The sequence below is a fragment of the Medicago sativa genome, chromosome 1 (assembly GCF_051527215.1).
Source record: "Medicago sativa cultivar Bolivia chromosome 1, Bolivia_mono, whole genome shotgun sequence".
NCBI classification, from domain to species: domain Eukaryota; kingdom Viridiplantae; phylum Streptophyta; class Magnoliopsida; order Fabales; family Fabaceae; genus Medicago; species Medicago sativa.
The window spans coordinates 92,600,489-92,625,882 of record NC_140749.1 but is presented as its reverse complement, the minus strand read 5'-3'; the positions used below and the strand labels follow the sequence as shown (position 1 = coordinate 92,625,882).

Sequence of the window (25,394 nt, the reverse complement as noted above, 5' to 3'; positions counted from 1 at the left end):
CTCATTTGAAGCTGTTTTTAGATTTTTTTTAGATTCTGATTTTTTTAAAAAGTTGTAACATACGGATGCAAAACTCTTAAAAGTGATTATTTTTTTAAAATAAGCGATTTTTTCCTTAAAAAAGCTATAACAAACGGGCTCTATATGTGTATATATATATGTCTAGTTTTTTTTAATAAGTGTATATATATTACTTCCTTTCAACAAAAAAAGTGTATATATATACTTACTTTTTATTATTCCAAGTATACCGTTAAATAATTTTTTCTATAATAAAGATTGTTTTTGGTGTCATTAGAAAAAATAAGAATTTAGATTATATTCTTTTGTTATATTGTTGGTGTCATTGAAATAGATAATCATGATTAGTTTGAATTTATATTTTTAGTTTTAATCAAAATCAAAATTTCATAAAAAAATATTATTCATAAACGTTAGTACAATAAAAATGTGTTCGTCTTTCTTCCAAAAAAATTGTGTCCGTCTTTTTGCTAATTCTTAGAGATAAATAAAAAAGTATAACAGACCGTGGGCAAAATATAAACCCAGTGTAAATCACAGAAGTTCAATTGTGTTTTCAACGAGGCAATAACTCAATGCTTTTTATGATCCTGTCAAGTTATTTTTCACTTTGCATTGTTCTTATTATTAAATCTGTGCCTTTCAATAGCTTGGATTTATTAAAGTTTTTTCCAACCATTTGATGGTTATTTGAGAGTGTTTTTTTTTTTTGTTGAAGGAGGTTATCTGAGAGTTATATTGAAATTCTGTTTAAAAAATCATTTTCTTTTACAAATAGCCAGAATTAGAAATAACCTACCTTTTTTTTTCCTTTAAAAAACAGACTTAAACCTTTTTTATGCTTAAGGATTGAAGGTTTTAAATCGTTCAAGCTTATAGAGTGTGGGACAAGCAATTAGTTGGAATCATGTAGGCTGTATTATATGTCACGGCCCCACTTTATTATTTTTTTTTTTTGAGAGAAGCCCCCCTTTAATTATCAAAATATATATATTTTTCGTTTTATTTGTTTAAATTTTAAGTTGTAGAGTATTTTGGTGCATATCTATTTTTTAACCAAATCTTTGGTATTAAAAAGTTACCAGCTGTCCAAATCTTTAAAGAATATGTGGTTTTTTTTTTTTTTTTTTTATGTAATTTGATTAGTGCTACATGTTTCTTCTATATAAGGAGGATCAATGTTGTTTTCTTTTACCGTCATCACATGAAAAGTATCCAAGCTTATAGCTAGTGCCACTTTGCTTTCATCAAAACTTTGTTCACTCTTTTCCTTGTACTTGTCTGCGTACTGCATTGTACATGGCTTCCTCAAAACGCTATTTTCCTCATGGTTCTCATTCTCAAGGAGAAAATAAGAGGTTGAAGTTGGAACATTCTTCTTGAAAGCCAACAACTGTTTCTGCTACTAGTGATCATCAACACCCACAAAAAACTTTTGACAAAGAAAATTCAAAGATTTCTACCAAGGACTCAAAGGATGATGGTGGCTGCAAAAAGATGATCAAGAATGATGGTGCAACTGCAAAAGAGATTATCGAGAAAGTGAAGAAACCAATGGAACCATACAAGAGGAGGCAATGTTGGGTGATTGTGAGTAGAATGTTAGAAGGAAGAGATGGATGGGCTTTCAAACAACCTCTCGACATCAAGTTTTTGAAGGGTTTAGAGGACGAGTCAAAGGTGAAGTCAATGCCAAAGAGTTTAAAGGATATTGAGGCCAAGTTGAAGTTTTATTCAACACCGGATGAGTTTGCTGAGGATATGAGGTTTGTATTCCCTCATGGATTGCTTTACCCTTGGAAGGACGAGGTTCACAAAATTGCTACGAGGTTCAGTAACAATTTTGAGAACAAATGGAAAGATTTGAAGGAAGAGTGGGCAGCAGAGTTGAAACTCGAAGAAAGGTGGGCACGCGAAGAAAGGAGACTGAAAAAGATGAATAGGAAGAGGAGAAAGGAACATGAGAGTTTATGATACTAACCACTTTCTTTAATCATGATCATGAAGCAAACAAGTCTATTTTCAATTTGTTGCTTCTTCTTGTCAACTTAGTTTATGTCAGTTTAATTTATTTTTTTATGCATCAAAAAGATATTAGCGTTGATACTTTATCCATTCAATTTGTATTGTTCTATTTTGCCATTCTTCTACTCTGTCTTTTGATTTTCTTTCAATTATCTTGCACTTCAATCAACCTGTGGTATTGTTTCATTATCTCTTATACAAAAACTTGCTATATTTCTCTTTTTCTCTCCAAATGATTGAAATTTAGTTATTTGATAGTTGATTGTCGAACCTAAAATATAAACTCTGACACTTTATTTCTTTTCCTCGAACAACACTATTTTGAGAATTAGTAATTATATTGAATCTCCTTTTTCTATTGGCTTGTTTATTGCTATTGAGTGTCTTAGCCAATTTCCCTTGGATCACTTGGTTGCATGATTCACTCCTCAATCTTGTGGTCTTTGGTTCGAGACTTGACGTCTTAAAAAAAAAAGTTCTTTCTTTTCATTATGGAAATCCTCAATCTTAACTTGAGGTGGAAATCCTCAATCTTATGTTGAGGTTCGAGGTATGAATTGAAACTTTAATTGCAAAACTTTAAAAATTGAGATAATTTTTTTATTTATAAAAATTTAACATATATAAAGGTTCACTAATAGTTTTGAGAACAAGTGGAAAGATTTGAAGGCGGAGTGGGCAGCAGAGTTGAAACTCGAAGAAAGGTGGGCACGTGAAGAAAGGAGACTGAAAAAGATGAATAAGAAGATGAGAAAGGAACACGAGAGTTTATGATATTAACCACTTTCTTCAACAATTCTTTATTCATGATGATGAAGCAAAAGTATATTGTTAATTTGTTGCTTTTGTCTAGTTAGTTTATGCCAGCTTTTTAATGTTTATGAACCAAAAACAGAGGACAATTTGGTAATATTAACACACAAAACAGACATATTAGTTACACTGACAGCTTTTCTTAAGAAACGTGAAAAAAAACAAGGGGGCCTACTTTAAAGGACGGAGGAAGTATATGTCTTTTGATTTTCTTTCAATTACTATCTTGCACTTCAATCAACGTGTAGTATGGTTTAATTATCTCTAATACAAAATCTTGCCATATTTCTTTGTTTTCTCTCCAAATGCTTGAATTGAAATTTAATTATTTGATAGTTAGTTATCAAACCTGAAATAAGAATTCTAACACTCCAATTTTTTTCCCTTGAATAACACTAGTAGCAGTATTTGGGAATTAGTAATTATATTGAATTTTTCTATTAGCTTGATGTTTGAGGTATGAATTGAATCTTTAATTATTATTGATAAAAATACAACAATTTGTTCTCCTAAAAACAAAAAGGTTTAATACATACTTTGGTCCCTTAACTTATTTTTGGATTCATTTCAATTTGGTCCCCTAACTTTAAAGATTGATGAAGCTGATGTTGAAGATGATGAAAACGAGGAATGAAGAAGATGAAGATATGAGGAAGGAGAAGAGAGAAGAATGAAGCTGATGTTGAAGATGATGAAAAAGAGGAATGAAAAAGATGAAGATATGAGGAAGGAGAAGAGAGAAGATGATGAAAAGTGAAAAAAATTAGGTGCCGAAGGTTCACTATTAAATACAATGGACATGCAATCAAATGGTTAAAATCATATCAAAAAACTTAGACATTAAAAAAAGGGACCAAACGATGTATTAAGCCAAACAAAAATGTCCATTTGATTAAAAGTGTATTGGTAATTTCGATACGTCTTCAAAAATCCTTTCAATAATATTATGAATTACAAAACACTTTTAAAGGTGGATTCTAGGGTGAGGGATCAATTAAGTCCCTCACCGGTGGACCACGAAAAAATTACGGTTGGATTTAATCAATGGATCAAATTCATTCAGAATGAAATTGAGAGCATCTTTACTTTTTCACACACAATCTCTCCCACCTCGTCTCTTCTTCTTCCTCCTACGTTCTATCAGCCCCAATCTTCATTATTTATTTTTTCTCAATTCTCAGCATCTGATGTTTTAAATAACTTCCAGAATCATACCACACTATAACCATTTACCATTATAAATCTACAATCTCTGAAGCACCCTTAGTTTTATAACAATGAAAATAACCAGACTTCATTGAATACAATCACATTCATTGCTTGAGTTATAATTCAATCTTCAAGGGAATAAAATCCACTTTGGCCAACACCTTTTTAATCTCTAAAACGTACCATAAGTAAATTCATGCAATAAAACATGTTTGGGTTTTCTCGTTTTGCCTCCTTTTAATAATTACATTTTTTTGGTTAGATCATGCGTGCTCAAACTTTTGGTTGAGTTCAGCATTACCATGAAATTCAATCCTGTAATGACTTTGATAACCCTAATTTGTGATTTTCAAAAAGATGAAAATTATAGGAAGAATCATTGTACAATTGAACTATAAGAAATATAATGGAGGATAAATGGTGAAAGAGAAGAACAAGTTGGACTTGGAGGAGAAGAACGTTGATACAAGAGAAGAGAAAGGAAAGGGTCGGTGATGGAACTAACAAAAGGGATAGGAGAAGAGATGAGATAAAATTGTGCGTGGAAAGATGTAGATGTTCTTAATTTTGTTTCCAACAAATATGATACATTGATTAAATCCAACTGTAATTTCTTGTGGTCCACCGGTGAGGGACTTAATTGATCCCTCATCCTAGAATCCACCTCCCATCTTTCCACGCACAATTTTATCTCATCTCTTCTCCTATCCCTTTTGTTAGTTCCATCACCGACCCTTTCCTTTCTCTTCTCTTGTATCAACGTTCTTCTCCTCCAAGTCCAACTTGTTCTTCTCTTTCACCATTTATCCTCCATTATATTTCTTATAGTTCAATTGTACAATGATTCTTCCTATAATTTTCATCTTTTTGAAAATCACAAATTAGGGTTATCAAAGTCATTACAGGATTGAATTTCATGGTAATGCTGAACTCAACCAAAAGTTTGAGCACGCATGATCTAACCAAAAAAATGTAATTATTAAAAGGAGGCAAAACGAGAAAACCCAAACATGTTTTATTGCATGAATTTACTTATGGTACGTTTTAGAGATTAAAAAGGTGTTGGCCAAAGTGGATTTTATTCCCTTGAAGATTGAATTATAACTCAAGCAATGAATGTGATTGTATTCAATGAAGTCTGGTTATTTTCATTGTTATAAAACTAAGGGTGCTTCAGAGATTGTAGATTTATAATGGTAAATGGTTATAGTGTGGTATGATTCTGGAAGTTATTTAAAACATCAGATGCTGAGAATTGAGAAAAAATAAATAATGAAGATTGGGGCTGATAGAACGTAGGAGGAAGAAGAAGAGACGAGGTGGGAGAGATTGTGTGTGAAAAAGTAAAGATGCTCTCAATTTCATTCTGAATGAATTTGATCCATTGATTAAATCCAACCGTAATTTTTTCGTGGTCCACCGGTGAGGGACTTAATTGATCCCTCACCCTAGAATCCACCTTTAAAAGTGTTTTGTAATTCATAATATTATTGAAAGGATTTTTGAAGACGTATCGAAATTACCAATACACTTTTAATCAAATGGACATTTTTGTTTGGCTTAATACATCGTTTGGTCCCTTTTTTTAATGTCTAAGTTTTTTGATATGATTTTAACCATTTGATTGCATGTCCATTGTATTTAATAGTGAACCTTCGGCACCTAATTTTTTTCACTTTTCATCATCTTCTCTCTTCTCCTTCCTCATATCTTCATCTTTTTCATTCCTCTTTTTCATCATCTTCAACATCAGCTTCATTCTTCTCTCTTCTCCTTCCTCATATCTTCATCTTCTTCATTCCTCGTTTTCATCATCTTCAACATCAGCTTCATCAATCTTTAAAGTTAGGGGACCAAATTGAAATGAATCCAAAAATAAGTTAAGGGACCAAAGCATGTATTAAACCTTTTTGTTTTTAGGAGAACAAATTGTTGTATTTTTATCAATAATAATTAAAGATTCAATTCATACCTCAAACATCAAGCTAATAGAAAAATTCAATATAATTACTAATTCCCAAATACTGCTACTAGTGTTATTCAAGGGAAAAAAATTGGAGTGTTAGAATTCTTATTTCAGGTTTGATAACTAACTATCAAATAATTAAATTTCAATTCAAGCATTTGGAGAGAAAACAAAGAAATATGGCAAGATTTTGTATTAGAGATAATTAAACCATACTACACGTTGATTGAAGTGCAAGATAGTAATTGAAAGAAAATCAAAAGACATATACTTCCTCCGTCCTTTAAAGTAGGCCCCCTTGTTTTTTTCACGTTTCTTAAGAAAAGCTGTCAGTGTAACTAATATGTCTGTTTTGTGTGTTAATATTACCAAATTGTCCTCTGTTTTTGGTTCATAAACATTAAAAAGCTGGCATAAACTAACTAGACAAAAGCAACAAATTAACAATATACTTTTGCTTCATCATCATGAATAAAGAATTGTTGAAGAAAGTGGTTAATATCATAAACTCTCGTGTTCCTTTCTCATCTTCTTATTCATCTTTTTCAGTCTCCTTTCTTCACATGCCCACCTTTCTTCGAGTTTCAACTCTGCTGCCCACTCCGCCTTCAAATCTTTCCACTTGTTCTCAAAACTATTAGTGAACCTTTATATATGTTAAATTTTTATAAATAAAAAAATTATCTCAATTTTTAAAGTTTTGCAATTAAAGTTTCAATTCATACCTCGAACCTCAACATAAGATTGAGGATTTCCACCTCAAGTTAAGATTGAGGATTTCCATAATGAAAAGAAAGAACTTTTTTTTTTAAGACGTCAAGTCTCGAACCAAAGACCACAAGATTGAGGAGTGAATCATGCAACCAAGTGATCCAAGGGAAATTGGCTAAGACACTCAATAGCAATAAACAAGCCAATAGAAAAAGGAGATTCAATATAATTACTAATTCTCAAAATAGTGTTGTTCGAGGAAAAGAAATAAAGTGTCAGAGTTTATATTTTAGGTTCGACAATCAACTATCAAATAACTAAATTTCAATCATTTGGAGAGAAAAAGAGAAATATAGCAAGTTTTTGTATAAGAGATAATGAAACAATACCACAGGTTGATTGAAGTGCAAGATAATTGAAAGAAAATCAAAAGACAGAGTAGAAGAATGGCAAAATAGAACAATACAAATTGAATGGATAAAGTATCAACGCTAATATCTTTTTGATGCATAAAAAAATAAATTAAACTGACATAAACTAAGTTGACAAGAAGAAGCAACAAATTGAAAATAGACTTGTTTGCTTCATGATCATGATTAAAGAAAGTGGTTAGTATCATAAACTCTCATGTTCCTTTCTCCTCTTCCTATTCATCTTTTTCAGTCTCCTTTCTTCGCGTGCCCACCTTTCTTCGAGTTTCAACTCTGCTGCCCACTCTTCCTTCAAATCTTTCCATTTGTTCTCAAAATTGTTACTGAACCTCGTAGCAATTTTGTGAACCTCGTCCTTCCAAGGGTAAAGCAATCCATGAGAGAATACAAACCTCATATCCTCAGCAAACTCATCCGGTGTTGAATAAAACTTCAACTTGGCCTCAATATCCTTTAAACTCTTTGGCATTGACTTCACCTTTGACTCGTCCTCTAAACCCTTCAAAAACTTGATGTCGAGAGGTTGTTTGAAAGCCCATCCATCTCTTCCTTCTAACATTCTACTCACAATCACCCAACATTGCCTCCTCTTGTATGGTTCCATTGGTTTCTTCACTTTCTCGATAATCTCTTTTGCAGTTGCACCATCATTCTTGATCATCTTTTTGCAGCCACCATCATCCTTTGAGTCCTTGGTAGAAATCTTTGAATTTTCTTTGTCAAAAGTTTTTTGTGGGTGTTGATGATCACTAGTAGCAGAAACAGTTGTTGGCTTTCAAGAAGAATGTTCCAACTTCAACCTCTTATTTTCTCCTTGAGAATGAGAACCATGAGGAAAATAGCGTTTTGAGGAAGCCATGTACAATGCAGTACGCAGACAAGTACAAGGAAAAGAGTGAACAAAGTTTTGATGAAAGCAAAGTGGCACTAGCTATAAGCTTGGATACTTTTCATGTGATGACGGTAAAAGAAAACAACATTGATCCTCCTTATATAGAAGAAACATGTAGCACTAATCAAATTACATAAAAAAAAAAAAAAAAAAAAACCACATATTCTTTAAAGATTTGGACAGCTGGTAACTTTTTAATACCAAAGATTTGGTTAAAAAATAGATATGCACCAAAATACTCTACAACTTAAAATTTAAACAAATAAAACGAAAAATATATATATTTTGATAATTAAAGGGGGGCTTCTCTCAAAAAAAAAAAATAATAAAGTGGGGCCGTGACATATAATACAGCCTACATGATTCCAACTAATTGCTTGTCCCACACTCTATAAGCTTGAACGATTTAAAACCTTCAATCCTTAAGCATAAAAAAGGTTTAAGTCTGTTTTTTAAAGGAAAAAAAAAGGTAGGTTATTTCTAATTCTGGCTATTTGTAAAAGAAAATGATTTTTTAAACAGAATTTCAATATAACTCTCAGATAACCTCCTTCAACAAAAAAAAAACACTCTCAAATAACCATCAAATGGTTGGAAAAAACTTTAATAAATCCAAGCTATTGAAAGGCACAGATTTAATAATAAGAACAATGCAAAGTGAAAAATAACTTGACAGGATCATAAAAAGCATTGAGTTATTGCCTCGTTGAAAACACAATTGAACTTCTGTGATTTACACTGGGTTTATATTTTGCCCACGGTCTGTTATACTTTTTTATTTATCTCTAAGAATTAGCAAAAAGACGGACACAATTTTTTTGGAAGAAAGACGAACACATTTTTATTGTACTAACGTTTATGAATAATATTTTTTTATGAAATTTTGATTTTGATTAAAACTAAAAATATAAATTCAAACTAATCATGATTATCTATTTCAATGACACCAACAATATAACAAAAGAATATAATCTAAATTCTTATTTTTTCTAATGACACCAAAAACAATCTTTATTATAGAAAAAATTATTTAACGGTATACTTGGAATAATAAAAAGTAAGTATATATATACACTTTTTTTGTTGAAAGGAAGTAATATATATACACTTATTAAAAAAAACTAGACATATATATATACACATATAGAGCCCGTTTGTTATAGCTTTTTTAAGGAAAAAATCGCTTATTTTAAAAAAATAATCACTTTTAAGAGTTTTGCATCCGTATGTTACAACTTTTTAAAAAAATCAGAATCTAAAAAAAATCTAAAAACAGCTTCAAATGAGAAGCTGTTAAGAGCAGCTTCTCAAAAAATAGATTTTTTTAGAGGAGAGAGAAAACGTTGTTTAAAAGATTGAACTAACTTTGTAACAAAAAATTCCTTTTATATAGTTGTATCCAAACAAACTAGATTGTTTGTTTAAAAAAAGTGATTTTTATTAGCGTAAACAAATGCAAAATAGATTTTGATTTTTCACAAAATCTCTAAAATATAATCTCTAAATTATGGGCCCGTTTGTTACGGATTAAAATAAAAGTGATTTTGATATAAAATAATTTAGAGATTATATTTTAGAGATTATATGAAAAATCATAATCTATTTTGCGTTTGTTTACCGTAATAAAAATCACTTTTTTTAAACAAATAATCTAGTTTGTTTGGATACAACTATATAAAAAGGATTTTTTTTGTTACAAAATTAGTTCAATCTTTTAAATTATATTTTCTCTCTCCTCTAAAAAAAATCTATTTTATTTTAAGCTGCTCCTAACAGCTTCTCATTTGATGCTGTTTTTAGATTATTTTTAGATTCTGATTTTTTTTAAAATCTGTAACAAACGGATACAATACTCTTAAAAGTGATTATTTTTTTAAAATAAGTGATTTTTTTCTTAAAAAAGCTATAACAAACGGGCTCTATTTTATATCAAAATCACTTTTATTTTAATCCGTAACAAACTGTCCTTAAAGATTGAACTTGTAACAAAAAAATCCCTTTTAATATTTGAACTTAATCTTGTCAATTTCTTTACATTCGAAACAAATCCTAAAACATACTATATATACAATAAAACAAAATAAAATTTACTACTCTTTGTGAAACCAGAAGAATCCTGCTTGCGTGAGTCGTAAGTCTCTCTACTCGTTCTCGTTCCGTTTCATCTTCTTCCTTGTTACTTGAAACCAGTAATGTTACTCCTTTTTTTCCTTTTCTATTTTTATTTAATCAAAATTACTTTTCTAACTATATGTATTATTATTATTATTATTATTATTATTATTTCTTTGAGACTCACAGGTTGCTCAAATTGAAAGGAACAACGGTGCAAGGTCCACTGTGATACAACCCTGAGCAAGCATACCTCCTCTTCTTCTTAGACCTATTTTTTTCTAAGGTAATTAGTATGAGACTTTATTCTTTAATATACATACAAGGAGACATCAAATTACACCCAAAACTTACTCCAATAAGCACATTCATTCAATTACACCGTATTTGATAAAGATTTTTCAAAATCAACTATTGTATTGAAAGCTATATAAAATCAAATCTATTTTGTGTTTCAAGAAGATTGTTGTTGAAAATATATTTATGAACAATAAATTTATTTTTGTATAAAAAAAACGTATCTTCAGCGTGATATCCGTGCCAAATTTGAGTTATATTTCTCTATAAATACAGATCTTGTATAAGATAAAATATGAGAGAGTAGAAAAAGAGGGTTTAGAAACAAACAACAAACTAGGTTTATAGAGTTTTCTCTTGGCAACAAACACTAGTTTGAGATTGAATCACCATTGATTCACCTTGGAGAGACCGATTCTTGTTAACCCTTTTGACATCTCTTTGTAAAGTTACTCATCGTTATAGTGGAACTAAGAATTGCTCTCTCCCTAGAGTAAGTCAGTATTAGACCACCGAACTGGGTAAACAAATTTTTGTGTGTTCTCTCTCTTTCTCTTTTGTTTTCTATCTTTTGCTTGTGTTTATAATTGTCAACCACGCTGTTTTGGTTGCTTGATTAATTTGCTCCACACATAAGTATTTTATTGGTGTGATTTTTCAACGAATTGTTGGAATCTGTTTCATTGGTTCATGACATTTTTTGCAATCTGTTTGGTTCCTTTACAAACTGGTGTAATCAATTTTTAATTGGTTCCGGTGTTTGCTTTGTTTGATTTCATTGTTTTTTCTGTTCCACAGAATATGCTTTCAACACAGGATCAAGCGGTAGGGAATGAAGAAGTTGATAAGTCTGTGGTAGAACTTCCGGGAGTGTATTTCATTATTGAGAAAGCCCCGTTGGTTATGGCATATCTTGACAAAGTTAGTACTTTTCTTTTCCCTCTCAGTTTCATCTAATGAAATTTTCATTGAAAATAATGAAATTTGTATATTTTATATGTCCTTTTTTTGGAGAGTAACTCTATTAAATCTTCATCCCAAGTTTCAAACTCAGCCTTTATGTAGTTCTCACTAACTGTTGCATGTCTTATTTCAGAATTATCAGATTTTGAATTCAGGGGAGCATGGTGATTTTCTGCGAACGAAAAATATGAATCCTGATGATTATAGGCCAGACATTGTTCATCAGGTTAGCTACTGTTTTCATTACTTTGACAATGAGCTGATTACATGTTTTTGGATTTATTGCTGGATTGCCCAAAGACGCTATGTTGAGATGAAAACTTGTTCTTGAAGAGTCTAATTACAACCCAACTTCTGCCGTTTCTCTGAATAGTTATATTTTGTTTTATGTTCCATTGTAGTTTTCTTAGAAAAGTATTGTATAATATATGTTATATACTCCCTAAAAAGTTTGAAAGATTATCTCATTTTCTTGATGCACCTGACTCTGAATGTATATGGATTTTAGGCTCTCCTTGCAATAATGGGTAGTGCTCTTTGCTCGGCTGGTAGAGTAAGCGCTGTATTCATCAGAACCAATGAAGGAATTCTTATTAAAGTTGATCCACAAGCCAGGATACCAAAAACTTTTGGAAACTTTTGCAATATGATGGGTAAGTTTCTCTACTCATGAAATGTATTATTCCATAATCCATTCTCATTCTTGGCTTTGATCATCATATTGACATCTTTGCTTTTCTCCCACTTCAAAATACCTAATAATTATTTTAGCGGAGTTGCTGCAAAAATCCAGTACCAAATCAAAGGGCAATGAGGGAAGGCTTTTAGAGTTAATTCAAAATCCTGTGACTCAACACTTACCCGTCAACTCGCTTAAAATAGGTGAGTATTATAACTAGGCAATGGTACAATGTCAATGTCTTCTCGTTTTCTTATGACGTGACACTCTTATACTGTTGTAGGTCTTTCGTTTAACTCGCCAAACACAGTTAAAATAAGCGACTTCGTTGCTGCTAACTGTGATAAGAATCTTGTATTTGTGGTAAGCTTTTGCAAGTCTTTATATACACTTTACAGATGAAATCATTTTTGTTATTTCATGATTGACTGTTGTCTACTTCTTCAGGTTGGTGCAATGCCTCATGGAAATACTGATGCCGACTACATTGATGATTTCATATCAGGTTATTACTTGAACAATTTTGTGTTTATTTCAAAACCAATTTTTGCTGTATTGTTAATGATTGACATGTCTTTTGCATATGGGAGAGAACAAAGTTTATATGATATCCCCTTCACGGTTTTATTTCAAATTCATGGTTCGACATGTGGTTACATTGCTTATTGTATATGGGAGAGATTCTTTCTAACATATCAAACTAATTACTCATTTTAGTAGAAGTAAAAATGAGTATCTGAAATGGCTATATCTTAATCTTGTGTATTGGATGCTGAGCAATGCCTGATTGCACTAGTTAAGTTGCCATAACATTACATATATTTACATATCAAACTATGTTAAAATAATGAGTAGTCCACGTTGCATATATACCACATAAAACTCACACACAACTCACTCTGATGACTAACGTTCAAACTCCGGTCATGATTTTCAACCTAACAAGTTTGTCAATTTATCTAAATTTTACGGATTTGGATGTAAAGTTTTTTATTTTTGGCTAAGGAAGTAAAGTTTTTAATTACACACTATGGGAATCAACCACAAACTTTTGGACCGGTAAATCAAAGATATATGATTATTAATTTATTATTCTAATTTTTCCCTTGTTTTGTTTGGCTATAGTTTCAGGTTATCCACCAAATGCTGACACTTGCCTCTACCGGATCTGCTATGCATTAGAGAGTAATTGGAATTTTTTTTAAATAAAAGATGGGTTTAAAGATGTTCTTTTTGTGGGAAGTACTAATATGGTTGAGACTACTACTATTTAGCATATAACATTTTACATTAGCCTTATCTAACAATGATCCGATTTAAAAGTGGATCTTACTATTTTTAGTAGACTTTAATAGATTATTGCATTTATTTTATGCATTTTTAGTTAATAATTTCTCTTTTTCTCTATTATAATATACTACTTTCTATTTATACTTCTAAATAAAATGATTTCCTTCTTTAAGACTAGATTCGAGCATAATTTGTCATGTTGTGAGAACTTAACCAATTTCGCTCGATTCAACTTTCGATAGTTGTTTACTTTGTTTTTGTTTCTCATGATTATGTTCCCTCCACTTGTATAGTCCTATTCAAGACACATGAGACACTAAATGTGGGTACATATCTCCGTCAAAAATTTAACTTGGTAGGCACTAAAAGTTGAAAGAAAATTTTAAGAAGATTAAAACGAAAAGTTGAAATATTTATAGAGATCAAAAGTTGAACATAACCATTTATCCAGAAAATCATTATAAGAAGATTGTTGGAAGCGCTTGACAAATAATTTTCATTAGCCGTTATTGAGGTACAACTCTTTGAAGAAGACATAACCAAGTTTCTTGAACTTAAATTAGAATGTTGATGAATAGTTAACTTTTGCATGATGTACTTGCAGTGAGTACAATATCTAAGACTAGGGTTTAATACTGTTTAGGTCATGCATTGAGAATGATCTCAAGAGGCGTATTTATAGCCTTTTGTGGGCTTATATTTTTGTGACTTAGTCCCCAAGCAACTTGGACCCTAAGTCATGTTCAGAGCATCTATATGACTTTTGAGGTGACGCCCTTCAGAGGACGCGCCTAGGGCGTTTGGACCCTTCCAGAGGGTGTTGTGCCCTTAATTATATATTGACGGTCCACATGAGTTGACCAAAACCAAATGCAAAGATTGAATGATTTTTTACTTCGCTTGCCAATGTACTTTGATGTACCAAAGGCACATGCTCCAATTATCGTCTCGAAACTTCGCTTGCTTTCCTAATGCTTTAACATGGTAAAACATGTAGATGTCTTTCTATGCGTGAGACAAACGTTGGAGGATAAAATTGTCCACTTGGGGTATGACATACACCTTTTTATCATCAAAACCAAAGTTTAGGATTTTTTTTCAAACAACTTTGGTTCAACAATCTCTCCATTTTTAATGATGACAAACATGTGTATTCCGACTAACAATTTTGCACTTTTAAGAGATAGAACAAACAATAAGATAATAAGGTTTAAAAGCTTCCCCTAAGATTGTGTCAGAGTATGTGAAATATAACACAATTTCAAGATTGTTACAGATGACTAGGGGTGTACAAAACTTAACCATGTCTTGCTACTCATCATGGCCAAATGCAATAAGTCTGATTTGGTCAAACAAAAATAAAAGATAAAAATGAGACAAGACAAGGACACATCTAAAATAGATATTAGGTTCCAACTACCACTCAATTTATCCGTCCCGTCCCAATTTAATTTGAAGATAATGACTATTTTTTATATTATTGTTGATACTCTCAAGCTATTTGCAAATAACCGGTATGGTTTGTAAGAATTTGAAATTTGGTTAAAATTAATCATATTGAGAGCATATAATATGTCACTCACAAATATAACAAGCCACAAAAAATCAAAGAAGCTTGCTTCAAAAAAAAAAATAAAGAAGCCCGTGCGACACGTGTAGGTCTCAATCTAGTTCAAATTATTTCAAACAAATATATTGAGATTTTATTAAATTATATGCTCCCAATATCTTTAGAAGATTTAAGTTGTTGGTCCACAAGATTTAAACAAAAACAAAAATATTTGGTTCTACATTAATTTTTAACATCAACATATTATAGGTATTGCACAAGAGTGAATTAATATAAAGCCGGCCCTAGTTTTCTAGTGAGAGAAACTCCAACTTCTCTCTAAACTTTTTTTCCCCTTCGTTCATCGAGGAGGGGTGGTTTTAGGTCATTTTTTGACCTAGAATCACCCCTCTACATCTTTTTTCTCTTTTCTTTCAATCTAAATAAGTGGTTTTCACATAGATCAAGTTTCTTCTTTTGTGTTTTTTTGTGATTTCGTCGTCTAAGTGCGGTGTTGTGTTGTTCGTCGTCTTGTGCGGCGTTTGATTTTACGTCTTGTCGCGGTGTTCGTTTAATTCCTATTGAAAGATCGACATCAGTCAATTACAAATTCAACAAATGATTTGGTCGTCAACGTTGCAGATCCGGAAGCATGTGAATTTCGGTGACTTAGGTTTTATCATATTTTTTGTAGGCATTTTGCCGTTTTATGCTATTAACTTGGGTGCTGTGAGTTTGTTCGCAGATTCACCCTTTACGTTTTTAGCGATGTTTGTATCTGATGTACTCTATCAATTTGAATGAATGAATATCGTTTTGTTTTTGTCAAAAAAAAAATCAACATATTATATTTGTTCGAAAAGAAACATCAAAATATTCTATATATTTGTGAAGTTTTTATAAATAAAAAAGTATACTCAACTTTTAAAAGTGTTTTGTAATTCATAATATTATTGAAAGGATTTTTGAAGACATATCGAAATTACCAATACACTTTTAATCAAATGGACATTTTTGTTTGGCTTAATACATCGTTTGGTCCCTTTTTTTAATGTCTAAATTTTTTGATATGATTTTAACCATTTGATTGCATGTCCATTGTATTTAATAGTGAACCTTCGGCACCTAATTTTTTTCACTTTTCATCATCTTCTCTCTTCTCCTTCCTCATATCTTCATCTTCTTCATTCCTCTTTTTCATCATCTTCAACATCAGCTTCATCAATCTTTAAAGTTAGGGGACCAAATTGAAATGAATCCAAAAATAAGTTAAGGGACCAAAGCATATATTAAACCTTTTTGTTTTTAGGAGAACAAATTGTTGTATTTTTATCAATAATAATTAAAGATTCAATCCATACCTCAAACATCAAGCTAATAGAAAAATTCAATATAATTACTAATTCCCAAATACTGCTACTAGTGCTATTCAAGGGAAAAAAATTGGAGTGTTAGAATTCTTATTTCAGGTTTGATAACTAACTATCAAATAATTAAATTTCAATTCAAGCATTTGGAGAGAAAACAAAGAAATATGGCAAGATTTTGTATTAGAGATAATTAAACCATACTACACGTTGATTGAAGTGCAAGATAGTAATTGAAAGAAAATCAAAAGACATATACTTCCTCCGTCCTTTAAAGTAGGCCCTCTTGTTTTTTTCACGTTTCTTAAGAAAAGCTGTCAGTGTAACTAATATGTCTGTTTTGTGTGTTAATATTACCAAATTGTCCTCTGTTTTTGGTTCATAAACATTAAAAAGCTGGCATAAACTAACTAGACAAAAGCAACAAATTAACAATATATTTTTGCTTCATCATCATGAATAAAGAATTCTTGAAGAAAGTGGTTAATATCATAAACTCTCGTGTTCCTTTCTCATCTTCTTATTCATCTTTTTCAGTCTCCTTTCTTCACGTGCCCACCTTTCTTCGAGTTTCAACTCTGCTGCCCACTCCGCCTTCAAATATTTCCACTTGTTCTCAAAACTATTACTGAACCTTTATATATGTTAAATTTTTATAAATAAAAAAATTATCTCAATTTTTAAAGTTTTGCAATTAAAGTTTCAATTCATACCTCGAACCTCAACATAAGATTGAGGATTTCCACCTCTAGTTAAGATTGAGGATTTCCATAATGAAAAGAAAGAACTTTTTTTTTTAAGACGTCAAGTCTCGAACCAAAGACCACAAGATTGAGGAGTGAATCATGCAACCAAGTGATCCAAGGGAAATTGGCTAAGACACTCAATAGCAATAAACAAGCCAATAGAAAAAGGAGATTCAATATAATTACTAACTAGTATAGTGACCCGTGCCAAGCACGGGAAATAAAAAACTTTTAGGATCAAATGTATAGATTTTATATTATGTTATAGTATTAAAGTTATAAGTGTGGTTATAATTTAAATTTGACATGGGAAAAAAATATCATCTTAGCATATGTAATATTTTTGCAAAAATACGTCAACGTACTGTATATTATTATTTGTTGACATAATGTATTTTATTAATCATAAAAACTAAAAAATTTATATTTTTTTATATAATAGTCAGTGTCAGATATATACACCTAGTCTGTGAATGCAAACGTTAAATTTTTTACGGGTGTGTATGATGTATAGTTTGGGCTACAGAAACGCCGATTGTTATTTTTTTTTATTTTTTTACAAAATCAATGGTCTAAAGTAAATATTGTATTTTAGGGTAACAACGATGTAAAAAAAAAAGCGTTCCGCGTATTGTTATACCTGAAAAGTGCATCAATTAAAAGTCAATGGCAGGAGGATCTGCTTATATAGAAATTGCATGTCTTGTAATGACCAGTACGCCTTTCAAAGAAATAAAAAAAAAAATGACTTCCAAACAATACGCAACTTTTGTTTTCTAAATTATAGCAACAACAATTGTAAAACATAACCAATGATCATACTTTTTGAAAAACTTCACGATACACAACATTTGTGGTCTCCTTGCAAACATTATTATCTTCATCCAAGATGAGCAGCTTCAAACCTTTTCTAGAAGTAACTCGAGAGACAGCGACATAGAGTTGTCCATGCGTGAACACAGACTTAAGAAGATTAACTCCCACTCGAGATAAAGGTTGACCCTGACTTTTATTTATTGTCATTGCAAAACAAAGCGTCAATGGAAATTGTCTGCGCCTGAATTTGAAGGGTAGTCCTGGATCACTCGAAATAAGATTCATCCTCGGAATGAATACCTTGGTAGCTACCCTTTTTCCTGTAATTACGGTAGCAACTATCATGCTCTTCCCTAGATGTGTAACTGTCAGCCTAGTACCATTACACAGTCCATTGGCATGATCGATGTTTCTCATCAGCATAACTGGACATCCCACCCTTAGTTTCAACCGGTGATTTGGAATTCTAGAGCTCTTAGTACCATTAAGAAATTCTGTTGTGAACCACTCGCTTTGGACATCAAATTTTTCACCCGATCGACAAACAGAATCAGAGCTTAAATACTTTTTCTCTTCATCTGGAATCAGTGACATCATATATTCGTTAACATGCTCAGCTGAATCAAGCGTTGGTGCGAGTATTCCCTTTCTTGGAAAAATAGCGGGTCACCAAGGTTATCATTCAAATCGGGATACATAAAGTCTATAAGTGACATCAACGGATTTGTTGTGTCTGATATGAGCAAATCTTCAGGAATTTCTACCTGCATTTCACCATTCTCATCCGAAGTGTCGTTGACGTCTCTAATTACCAAAATTAACAATTTCTTCCTGCTCTGCAGGTACCGAAGATGCACCTAATCTCATATTAACAGTAAGCCTCAACAAATTACAATAAGCCCATATCTTTGATGAATTGATTGAGGCATCAACAATATCCTGCCTCGTTCCTTTTCGAACAACAGGCAATATCTGCCTGAAATCACCACCTAAAACTACTGTCATTCCACCAAAATGTCTAAACTCGTTTAAGGGATCATTCTTGGACATGGGATCATTCTTGGACATGATATCATGCATTGATCGGTCAACTGCCTCAAAGCACCATCGGTGCATCATTGGAGCCTCATCCTAAATTATCAACTTTGCAGCATGCACCAGGTCTGCTCTAGGACTATCCTTTTCCATCGTAAGCGATGATGCCTCATTAATCTCAATAGGGACTGTTAGTGTCGAGTGCACGGTTCTTCCACCTGGTAATAGAAGAGTCGTTATAGTGCTGGATGCAACATTCAATACAATTAACCCCTTCGATCTAACAGCAGCCGATAATGTTTTCCATATAAAGGTTCTTCTAGTACCACCGTAACCATATAAGAAAAAGAAACCACCGTCGTCAGAATCAACGAACTCCATGATTTTGTCATGCACACATCTTTGTTCATCAGTTAGCATCAGTAACATATCAGCGTGTGTCTTTTCCAGTTCATCTTTGTTGTAATTTAGCTCATCAACGATAAGCTTGTTTGTGAAAGTTGGCATGTCTGTTGCGTTTGGCCTGGGCATAGATTTGAAATCAGTAAGCGACTGTCTGTTTTCCTGAAGCAGCATTTCAATTTCAATCAAACACAGGTTCTTCACGTCATCGTCACTGATATGCAGATCTTCATATTAAATGTAAAGTCACGAAATTAATATTAACACCCTTGCATGCATATGTGTGCACGTTGAAGAGAAAGAAAAAATATTAGCTTTATATGAGAATCCTTTATATTTAAACATATCAGCCTAAAAAATGTGGAAAATGCTGAATGGTATCGTAGAGTCAGTAACTCTTAGTTTGTTCTTTACTATATCCTAAAAAAGTACCTCTTAACTACTTAAACTACTCTAATCAGCCTTTACTATATCCTTGAAGACACACCCCTCGAAAACAACATTGTCATCAAGGTTGGAATGTGCTAAATTTCTTAATGTATAATAGTCTTCAAATGTATCACCCTTATCCCTATTTTTTGTTAGTGAAGTACTGTTTTTCTTCACATCTTCAACAATAACATGAGTAGTTTCTCTCCACTTCCTTTGCATAAGCTTTTCATTTTGAGAAAAAGAGAGATAGAACCATTTGAAATAAATTATTTGTCTAAGAAACTTTTATAAAAATAATTGCCTCGTCCATGTCATTTGCACCCTGATGCTAAACTCGTCATCACAGAATTCCAAGCAATTTTGGCTTGTGTTGCTTCAAAAACAACAACAAAGGAGTACGCAAAGAAAAGTGCGGTGGAGACAACACTAACAAAGCGTATCTCAGTGGAGACATGTTTTTACTTTGAATTTTAATGTTACCTCTTAATGCATTTTAAGTGCAGCTTTTCCTTTTAAAGTTGCATAGTGACACGCCATTTGTTCTAATTCTCATCAATGACAATTACAACATGTTCTAGCGTTAAAAAGAAAAACATATCATTATGTCTTGAAACATGCCTATTTTCATTTCTGTCTTTGTCATAAAAACTAAAAATGATAGTAAGAGAATATAAGCAATGCAACGGAAATTAACGTACTTATTTTATTTACTTTTACTCGAACAATTTACATATTTATTTAAGTTTAACTATATATATATATATATATTTTAAATTGAATATTAATCTACACAAAGTTAGTGAATATTTAAGTTATTTGATATATAAATCAGTATAAATTTAAAGTAACTTTAGTATAAATTGTAAAGTTTTTTTTACAAAAAAATATAACTCGTAATTTTGTGTAATTTTTGTAAAAATATTATATAGTTTTATTAAGATATTTGCTTTTACAAATATAAAGTATATGTAGTTTACAACTATATTTTATTTTAAATTAGTATCTTTATCCTAACTAATAAATTGTTTCAAGGGGTTGAATAGTTCAAATGGTTTGAGTTAAGGAATAAGAAGTTTGAGATACTGTGGTCAAACTGAAACGAAAGAGTAAAGATTAATCTAACAACTACAAATTTGTGGGCTACAATCCAATCTCATATCCTCTTTACATTCACAATATCTTTTTTTCATTCTTATCATCAATAATGCCTACACCATTTCTCGATCTAACTATTCCAGTTTAACAATGCTTAAATACTGAACTATCTAATTCTTTCACCTTTTCACCCACCCACTTAGTTTCTTGTTGGCACTTAAAATTAATCTTCTTCCTAGTCATAACGTCAATGATTTCCATATATGTTCAAGTAAGGGTGCCTTTATTCCATGTTCAAAAACAGATCATACTCTCATGAACTAACTTCTTTACCCACACTTGTTCACAAAGGTGGGGGACCCTTCATTATTTTTTCCTTCATTCAGGCATCGATGTATCCACCTTTGCTCATTTAACATTGTACTTGAGCTATACAACACGTTTCTTCTAGGCACTGACCTAATGTTCACACTATTATATACTTGGTCCATGCCATAGAGATTCAAAGTGTTTCAATTAAATTCAAGTGTTCAAGTTTTAAACAGTAGAATCTAGTCCAAGTCTTGAAATTTTTATAACATTTAATTAAAGAGTTTTTCTATCATGTGCAAATTTACACATGTTAAGAAGTTTAAAGTAGTATCGTTGATTTGGAACTTGTGTATTTTCTATTAATATGTAATTTTTTAATAAATAATTATTGTTTTTCAATAAATAGTTGCTGCTTTTAGATACTTTAACATGTGCTGTAACATCTCAGACTGCTTTTTAGGATTGCCGACTAACCCCACAAACCAACACGAGTCTTTTCAGCATGCTTTGTCCTCACTCACATGCTTATCGGGAAACTCCCCGGTAGGTCACCCATCCTAGTACTACTCCAAGCCAAGCACGCTTAACTATGGAGTTCCTATGGATTGAGCTACCGAAAAGAAGATGCATCTTGTTGATATGGGTAGTACCTAACAATTCTTATAAGCCTTCCTTCAACCATGTAGTCCCATACCTACACGGCCTCCGAATCCCTCTCATTCCGATGTGATTCGGTTCCTCTTATTAACGTGTGCCTGTAACAGCCCGGTGGTCCGACTCATCCCGCTTAAGTCCGGAGCTGGCCTGGCTCCGCCACTGTTATTGTACCACGTTGTGGGTGTTACATGCCCACCAGCTTCCTCCTGGTTCGTCCTCGAACCACACCGTACTGGGAGAAGTCTGCTCTGATACCAAGTGTAACATCCCAGACTGCTTTTTAGGATTGCCGACTAACCCCACAAACCAATACGAGTCTTTTCAGCATGCTTTGTCCTCACTCACATGCTTACCGGGAAACTTCCCGGTAGGTCACCCAACAGCCCGGTGGTCCGACTCATCCCGCTTAAGTCCGGGGCCGGCCTGGCTCCGCCACTGTTATTGTACCACGTTGTGGGTGTTACATGCCCACCAGCTTCCTCCTGGTTCGTCCCCGAACCACACCGTACTGGGAGAGGTCTGCTCTGATACCAAGTGTAACATCCCAGACTGCTTTTTAGGATTGCCGACTAACCCCACAAACCAACACGAGTCTTTTCAGCATGCTTTGTCCTCACTCACATGCTTACCGGGAAACTTCCCGGTAGGTCACCCCCGAACCACACCGTACTGGGAGAGGTCTGCTCTGATACCAAGTGTAACATCCCAGACTGCTTTTTAGGATTGCCGACTAACCCCACAAACCAACACGAGTCTTTTCAGCATGCTTTGTCCTTACTCACATGCTTACCGGGAAACTTCCCGGTAGGTCACCCATCCTAGTACTACTCCAAGCCAAGCACGCTTAACTATGGAGTTCCTATGGATTGAGCTACCGAAAAGAAGATGCATCTTGTTGATATGGGTAGTACCTAACAATTCTTATAAGCCTTCCTTCAACCATGTAGTCCCATACCTACACGGCCTCCGGGTCCCTCTCATTCCGATGTGATTCGGTTCCTCTTATTAACGTGTGCTTGTAACAGCCCGGTGGTCCGACTCATCCCGCTTAAGTTCGGGGCCGGCCTGGCTCCGCCACTGTTACTGTACCACGTTGTGGGTGTTACATGTGCAATAATGCACCCTTTAACTATATATATATATATATAAGATATTTGTTAAAAAGTTATGTGCAATTATTTGTTAATCCATCCTAATGAAACTTGATTGCATCAAGTAATAGATTACAATGAAAACCGACCCATCATGTGAACACATGTAGGCGTGGATACAAAAGCATGTTTGCTTATTTTGAAATAGGTCTCCTCATCGATAATTAATTTTTTTCATACCCATAACGATCATAAAATTATATTTGCTTAAATTTAATTTTTTCTTTGAATATTTTTTTTAATTAGACGACGAATGAATTGAATGATTCTATTTCCCTCATCAATGGAACTCTATTCAGTTCATTAAAAAACAATGACATATTGAAAGTGCCCATCCCACTTTTACTAAAAACAAATAAAAAAAATTCAAGAGAAAAACATGTATATTTTTATTTTATTTTTTAGGAAAAAGAATGGTTTGCATGGTATAATATGAGTTAGAGTGTCCGTTGTACTCTCTTTTATTATGTATTATTTTTCATATTAAAACTCAAAACCTTTTTGTACCAAAAAAACACTCAAAACCTTTAAATATCCAATTTTATTCATTTTACTTCTGATAAAATATATTTTTTAATTTTTATTTAATGCACATTAGGATTATAGAAATAATTGTTTTTAATGATTTCTATAATAAAAAAATTCATAATAAAAACACTAAAAATTTCAATTCTTGTAAATAAAAAACTATAATAATCATTTATAAGTATAATAGAAATTTCTACAACTAATTAATTAGCTTATCTTTAACTTTCATTTAAAATTTAAGGGTGACCATTGTTTTTCTGTTAAATTTTAAATTAGCAACCACATAATATCAAATAAGTTATTTTTCCCAATTTTTTTATCAGTATGAAGTTCATATTTTGATTGATTCTCATGATTACCAAGAACTGACTTGGTTTGATTTATTTTTTATTTGAAAGATGGTTTAATGATCTATTATTTACCAAGAATAGTAGAAACATGTATTGAAGATTCGGATGAGGGTCAAGAGTAAACACAACTAAGAGAATGAGACATACCTATTTATTATTGCTTGATTTAAAATATTCCTTGAATTTGTTTTTTTGATTGACTTGATTGAAGCATTTCAAATTTCCACAATTTGTTTACCTTTAATACAATTAATTCATGGGTTTTATTTTTTAAAAAATAAAAGAGGATTTTTTTTATGATGGTTTAAAAGTCATTTAAAGTTGATTGACTATGGAAAACGGAAAACTTGTTTTATATTCTCAAATGATTTAAAGAACTCAGTGAATTTCTTTTTTAAGATAGCCCTGATTGTAGCATTTCAAAGTTTCAACAAATCATTTATAATTAATACAATTAAAGTATGTGTTTAATTTTTGAAAGAACAAAATAGAATTTTTTTATGCTTATTTAAAGGTTATTTAGAGGTACTTTCTAACAATTTTTTATGTCGTATTCACGCGGAAGTCACGATCCCTTGCTATAAGCATACACAACAACTAATAACAATCACTTGAACTATTTTATTTCTCCCAAGTCTTTGGAATCAAATGTCGTGAAACAAAGAAAAAAAAGATAGCCTATTTAGAAAGTTTGTACCAAATTAATTTCATTCAAAATATTACAATGTTTATTTCAAATATTACAATGCGATAACTTATTTAGAAAGTTTATACCAAATTAATTACATTCAAAATATTGTTGATCCTTAGAGATATTTATCTTAATTAAAAAATAATAATGTCTCGAATTTTCATAATTTATAAACATAAAATATAAACTCCTTAATTACTTGGTCAAAGGTTTATTTCATGGCACTACAAAAAAAAAAAGTTTTATTTCATGGCATTCTTAAATTTTACTCGAAAAAAGAGTTTTCTCTTTACTCTTTTGTGAAAATGACTTAATGAGCTGTAACTATATAAATCAATTAATATTTTTTTTATTTTTATTAATTACCATTTACATTACAACATATATGATGTTGTGATGGATAAATTAAATATGTCAATTAAGATTATTACTTCCCTCAACAAAAAAAATAAAATCATAACAAATTAAATACTAAAATTTGTAAGCAATAAACGAATATACAATTTACCGAAGAAAAGAGGACATGAGACTGTTGGTTTGGAATTGAAACTTGGGTGTTGTCATTTGATAGTGTGTGTGCATGATGTTTATTTTTTATTTTGACTAAACCGACTTTAAAAAATGGAGAAAATGATAAACTCCATTATAAACTAATTGTAGTAAAAAGCATTAAAATGATGATTAATTTATTAACTAATTTCATCAAAATAATACTCATTTGTTCCATTTTTCAGTCTGATTACATATAAATTATAACAAAAAATTATACAATTCTTCTTTGTATAAGAGACATAAAAAGTGACTCATCATAGTAGAAAATTTATCTAGATTCTTTTCTAATAAGAACGACTATT

General features: G+C 31.8%; 3 protein-coding genes across 3 annotated transcripts; 2 read left to right on the top strand and 1 right to left on the bottom strand.

The window, feature by feature from the left end:
- Positions 1-1,518: 1,518 nt before the first annotated feature.
- LOC146959216 (transcription factor GTE12-like) lies at positions 1,519-1,995 on the top strand. Its single transcript, XM_085753260.1, has one exon. It carries the CDS (start codon positions 1,519-1,521, stop codon positions 1,993-1,995), a length of 477 nt encoding a protein of 158 aa, XP_085609386.1.
- A 5,224-nt stretch (positions 1,996-7,219) lies between these two features.
- Positions 7,220-8,213, bottom strand: LOC146959215 (transcription factor GTE12-like). The gene has a single exon (XM_085735551.1). It carries the CDS (start codon positions 7,835-7,837, stop codon positions 7,361-7,363), a length of 477 nt encoding a protein of 158 aa, XP_085591677.1. The 5' UTR covers positions 7,838-8,213; the 3' UTR covers positions 7,220-7,360.
- Positions 8,214-10,174: 1,961 nt separating this feature from the next.
- Positions 10,175-13,510, top strand: LOC146959214 (uncharacterized). The gene is made up of 9 exons (XM_085740768.1): positions 10,175-10,199; positions 10,370-10,466; positions 11,276-11,398; positions 11,574-11,666; positions 11,949-12,093; positions 12,212-12,322; positions 12,403-12,482; positions 12,567-12,624; positions 13,245-13,510. The coding sequence occupies exons 3-9, from the start codon at positions 11,279-11,281 to the stop codon at positions 13,322-13,324; spliced, it is 687 nt and encodes a 228-aa protein (XP_085596894.1). The 5' UTR covers positions 10,175-10,199; positions 10,370-10,466; positions 11,276-11,278; the 3' UTR covers positions 13,325-13,510.
- The last annotated feature ends 11,884 nt before the right edge of the window (positions 13,511-25,394 follow it).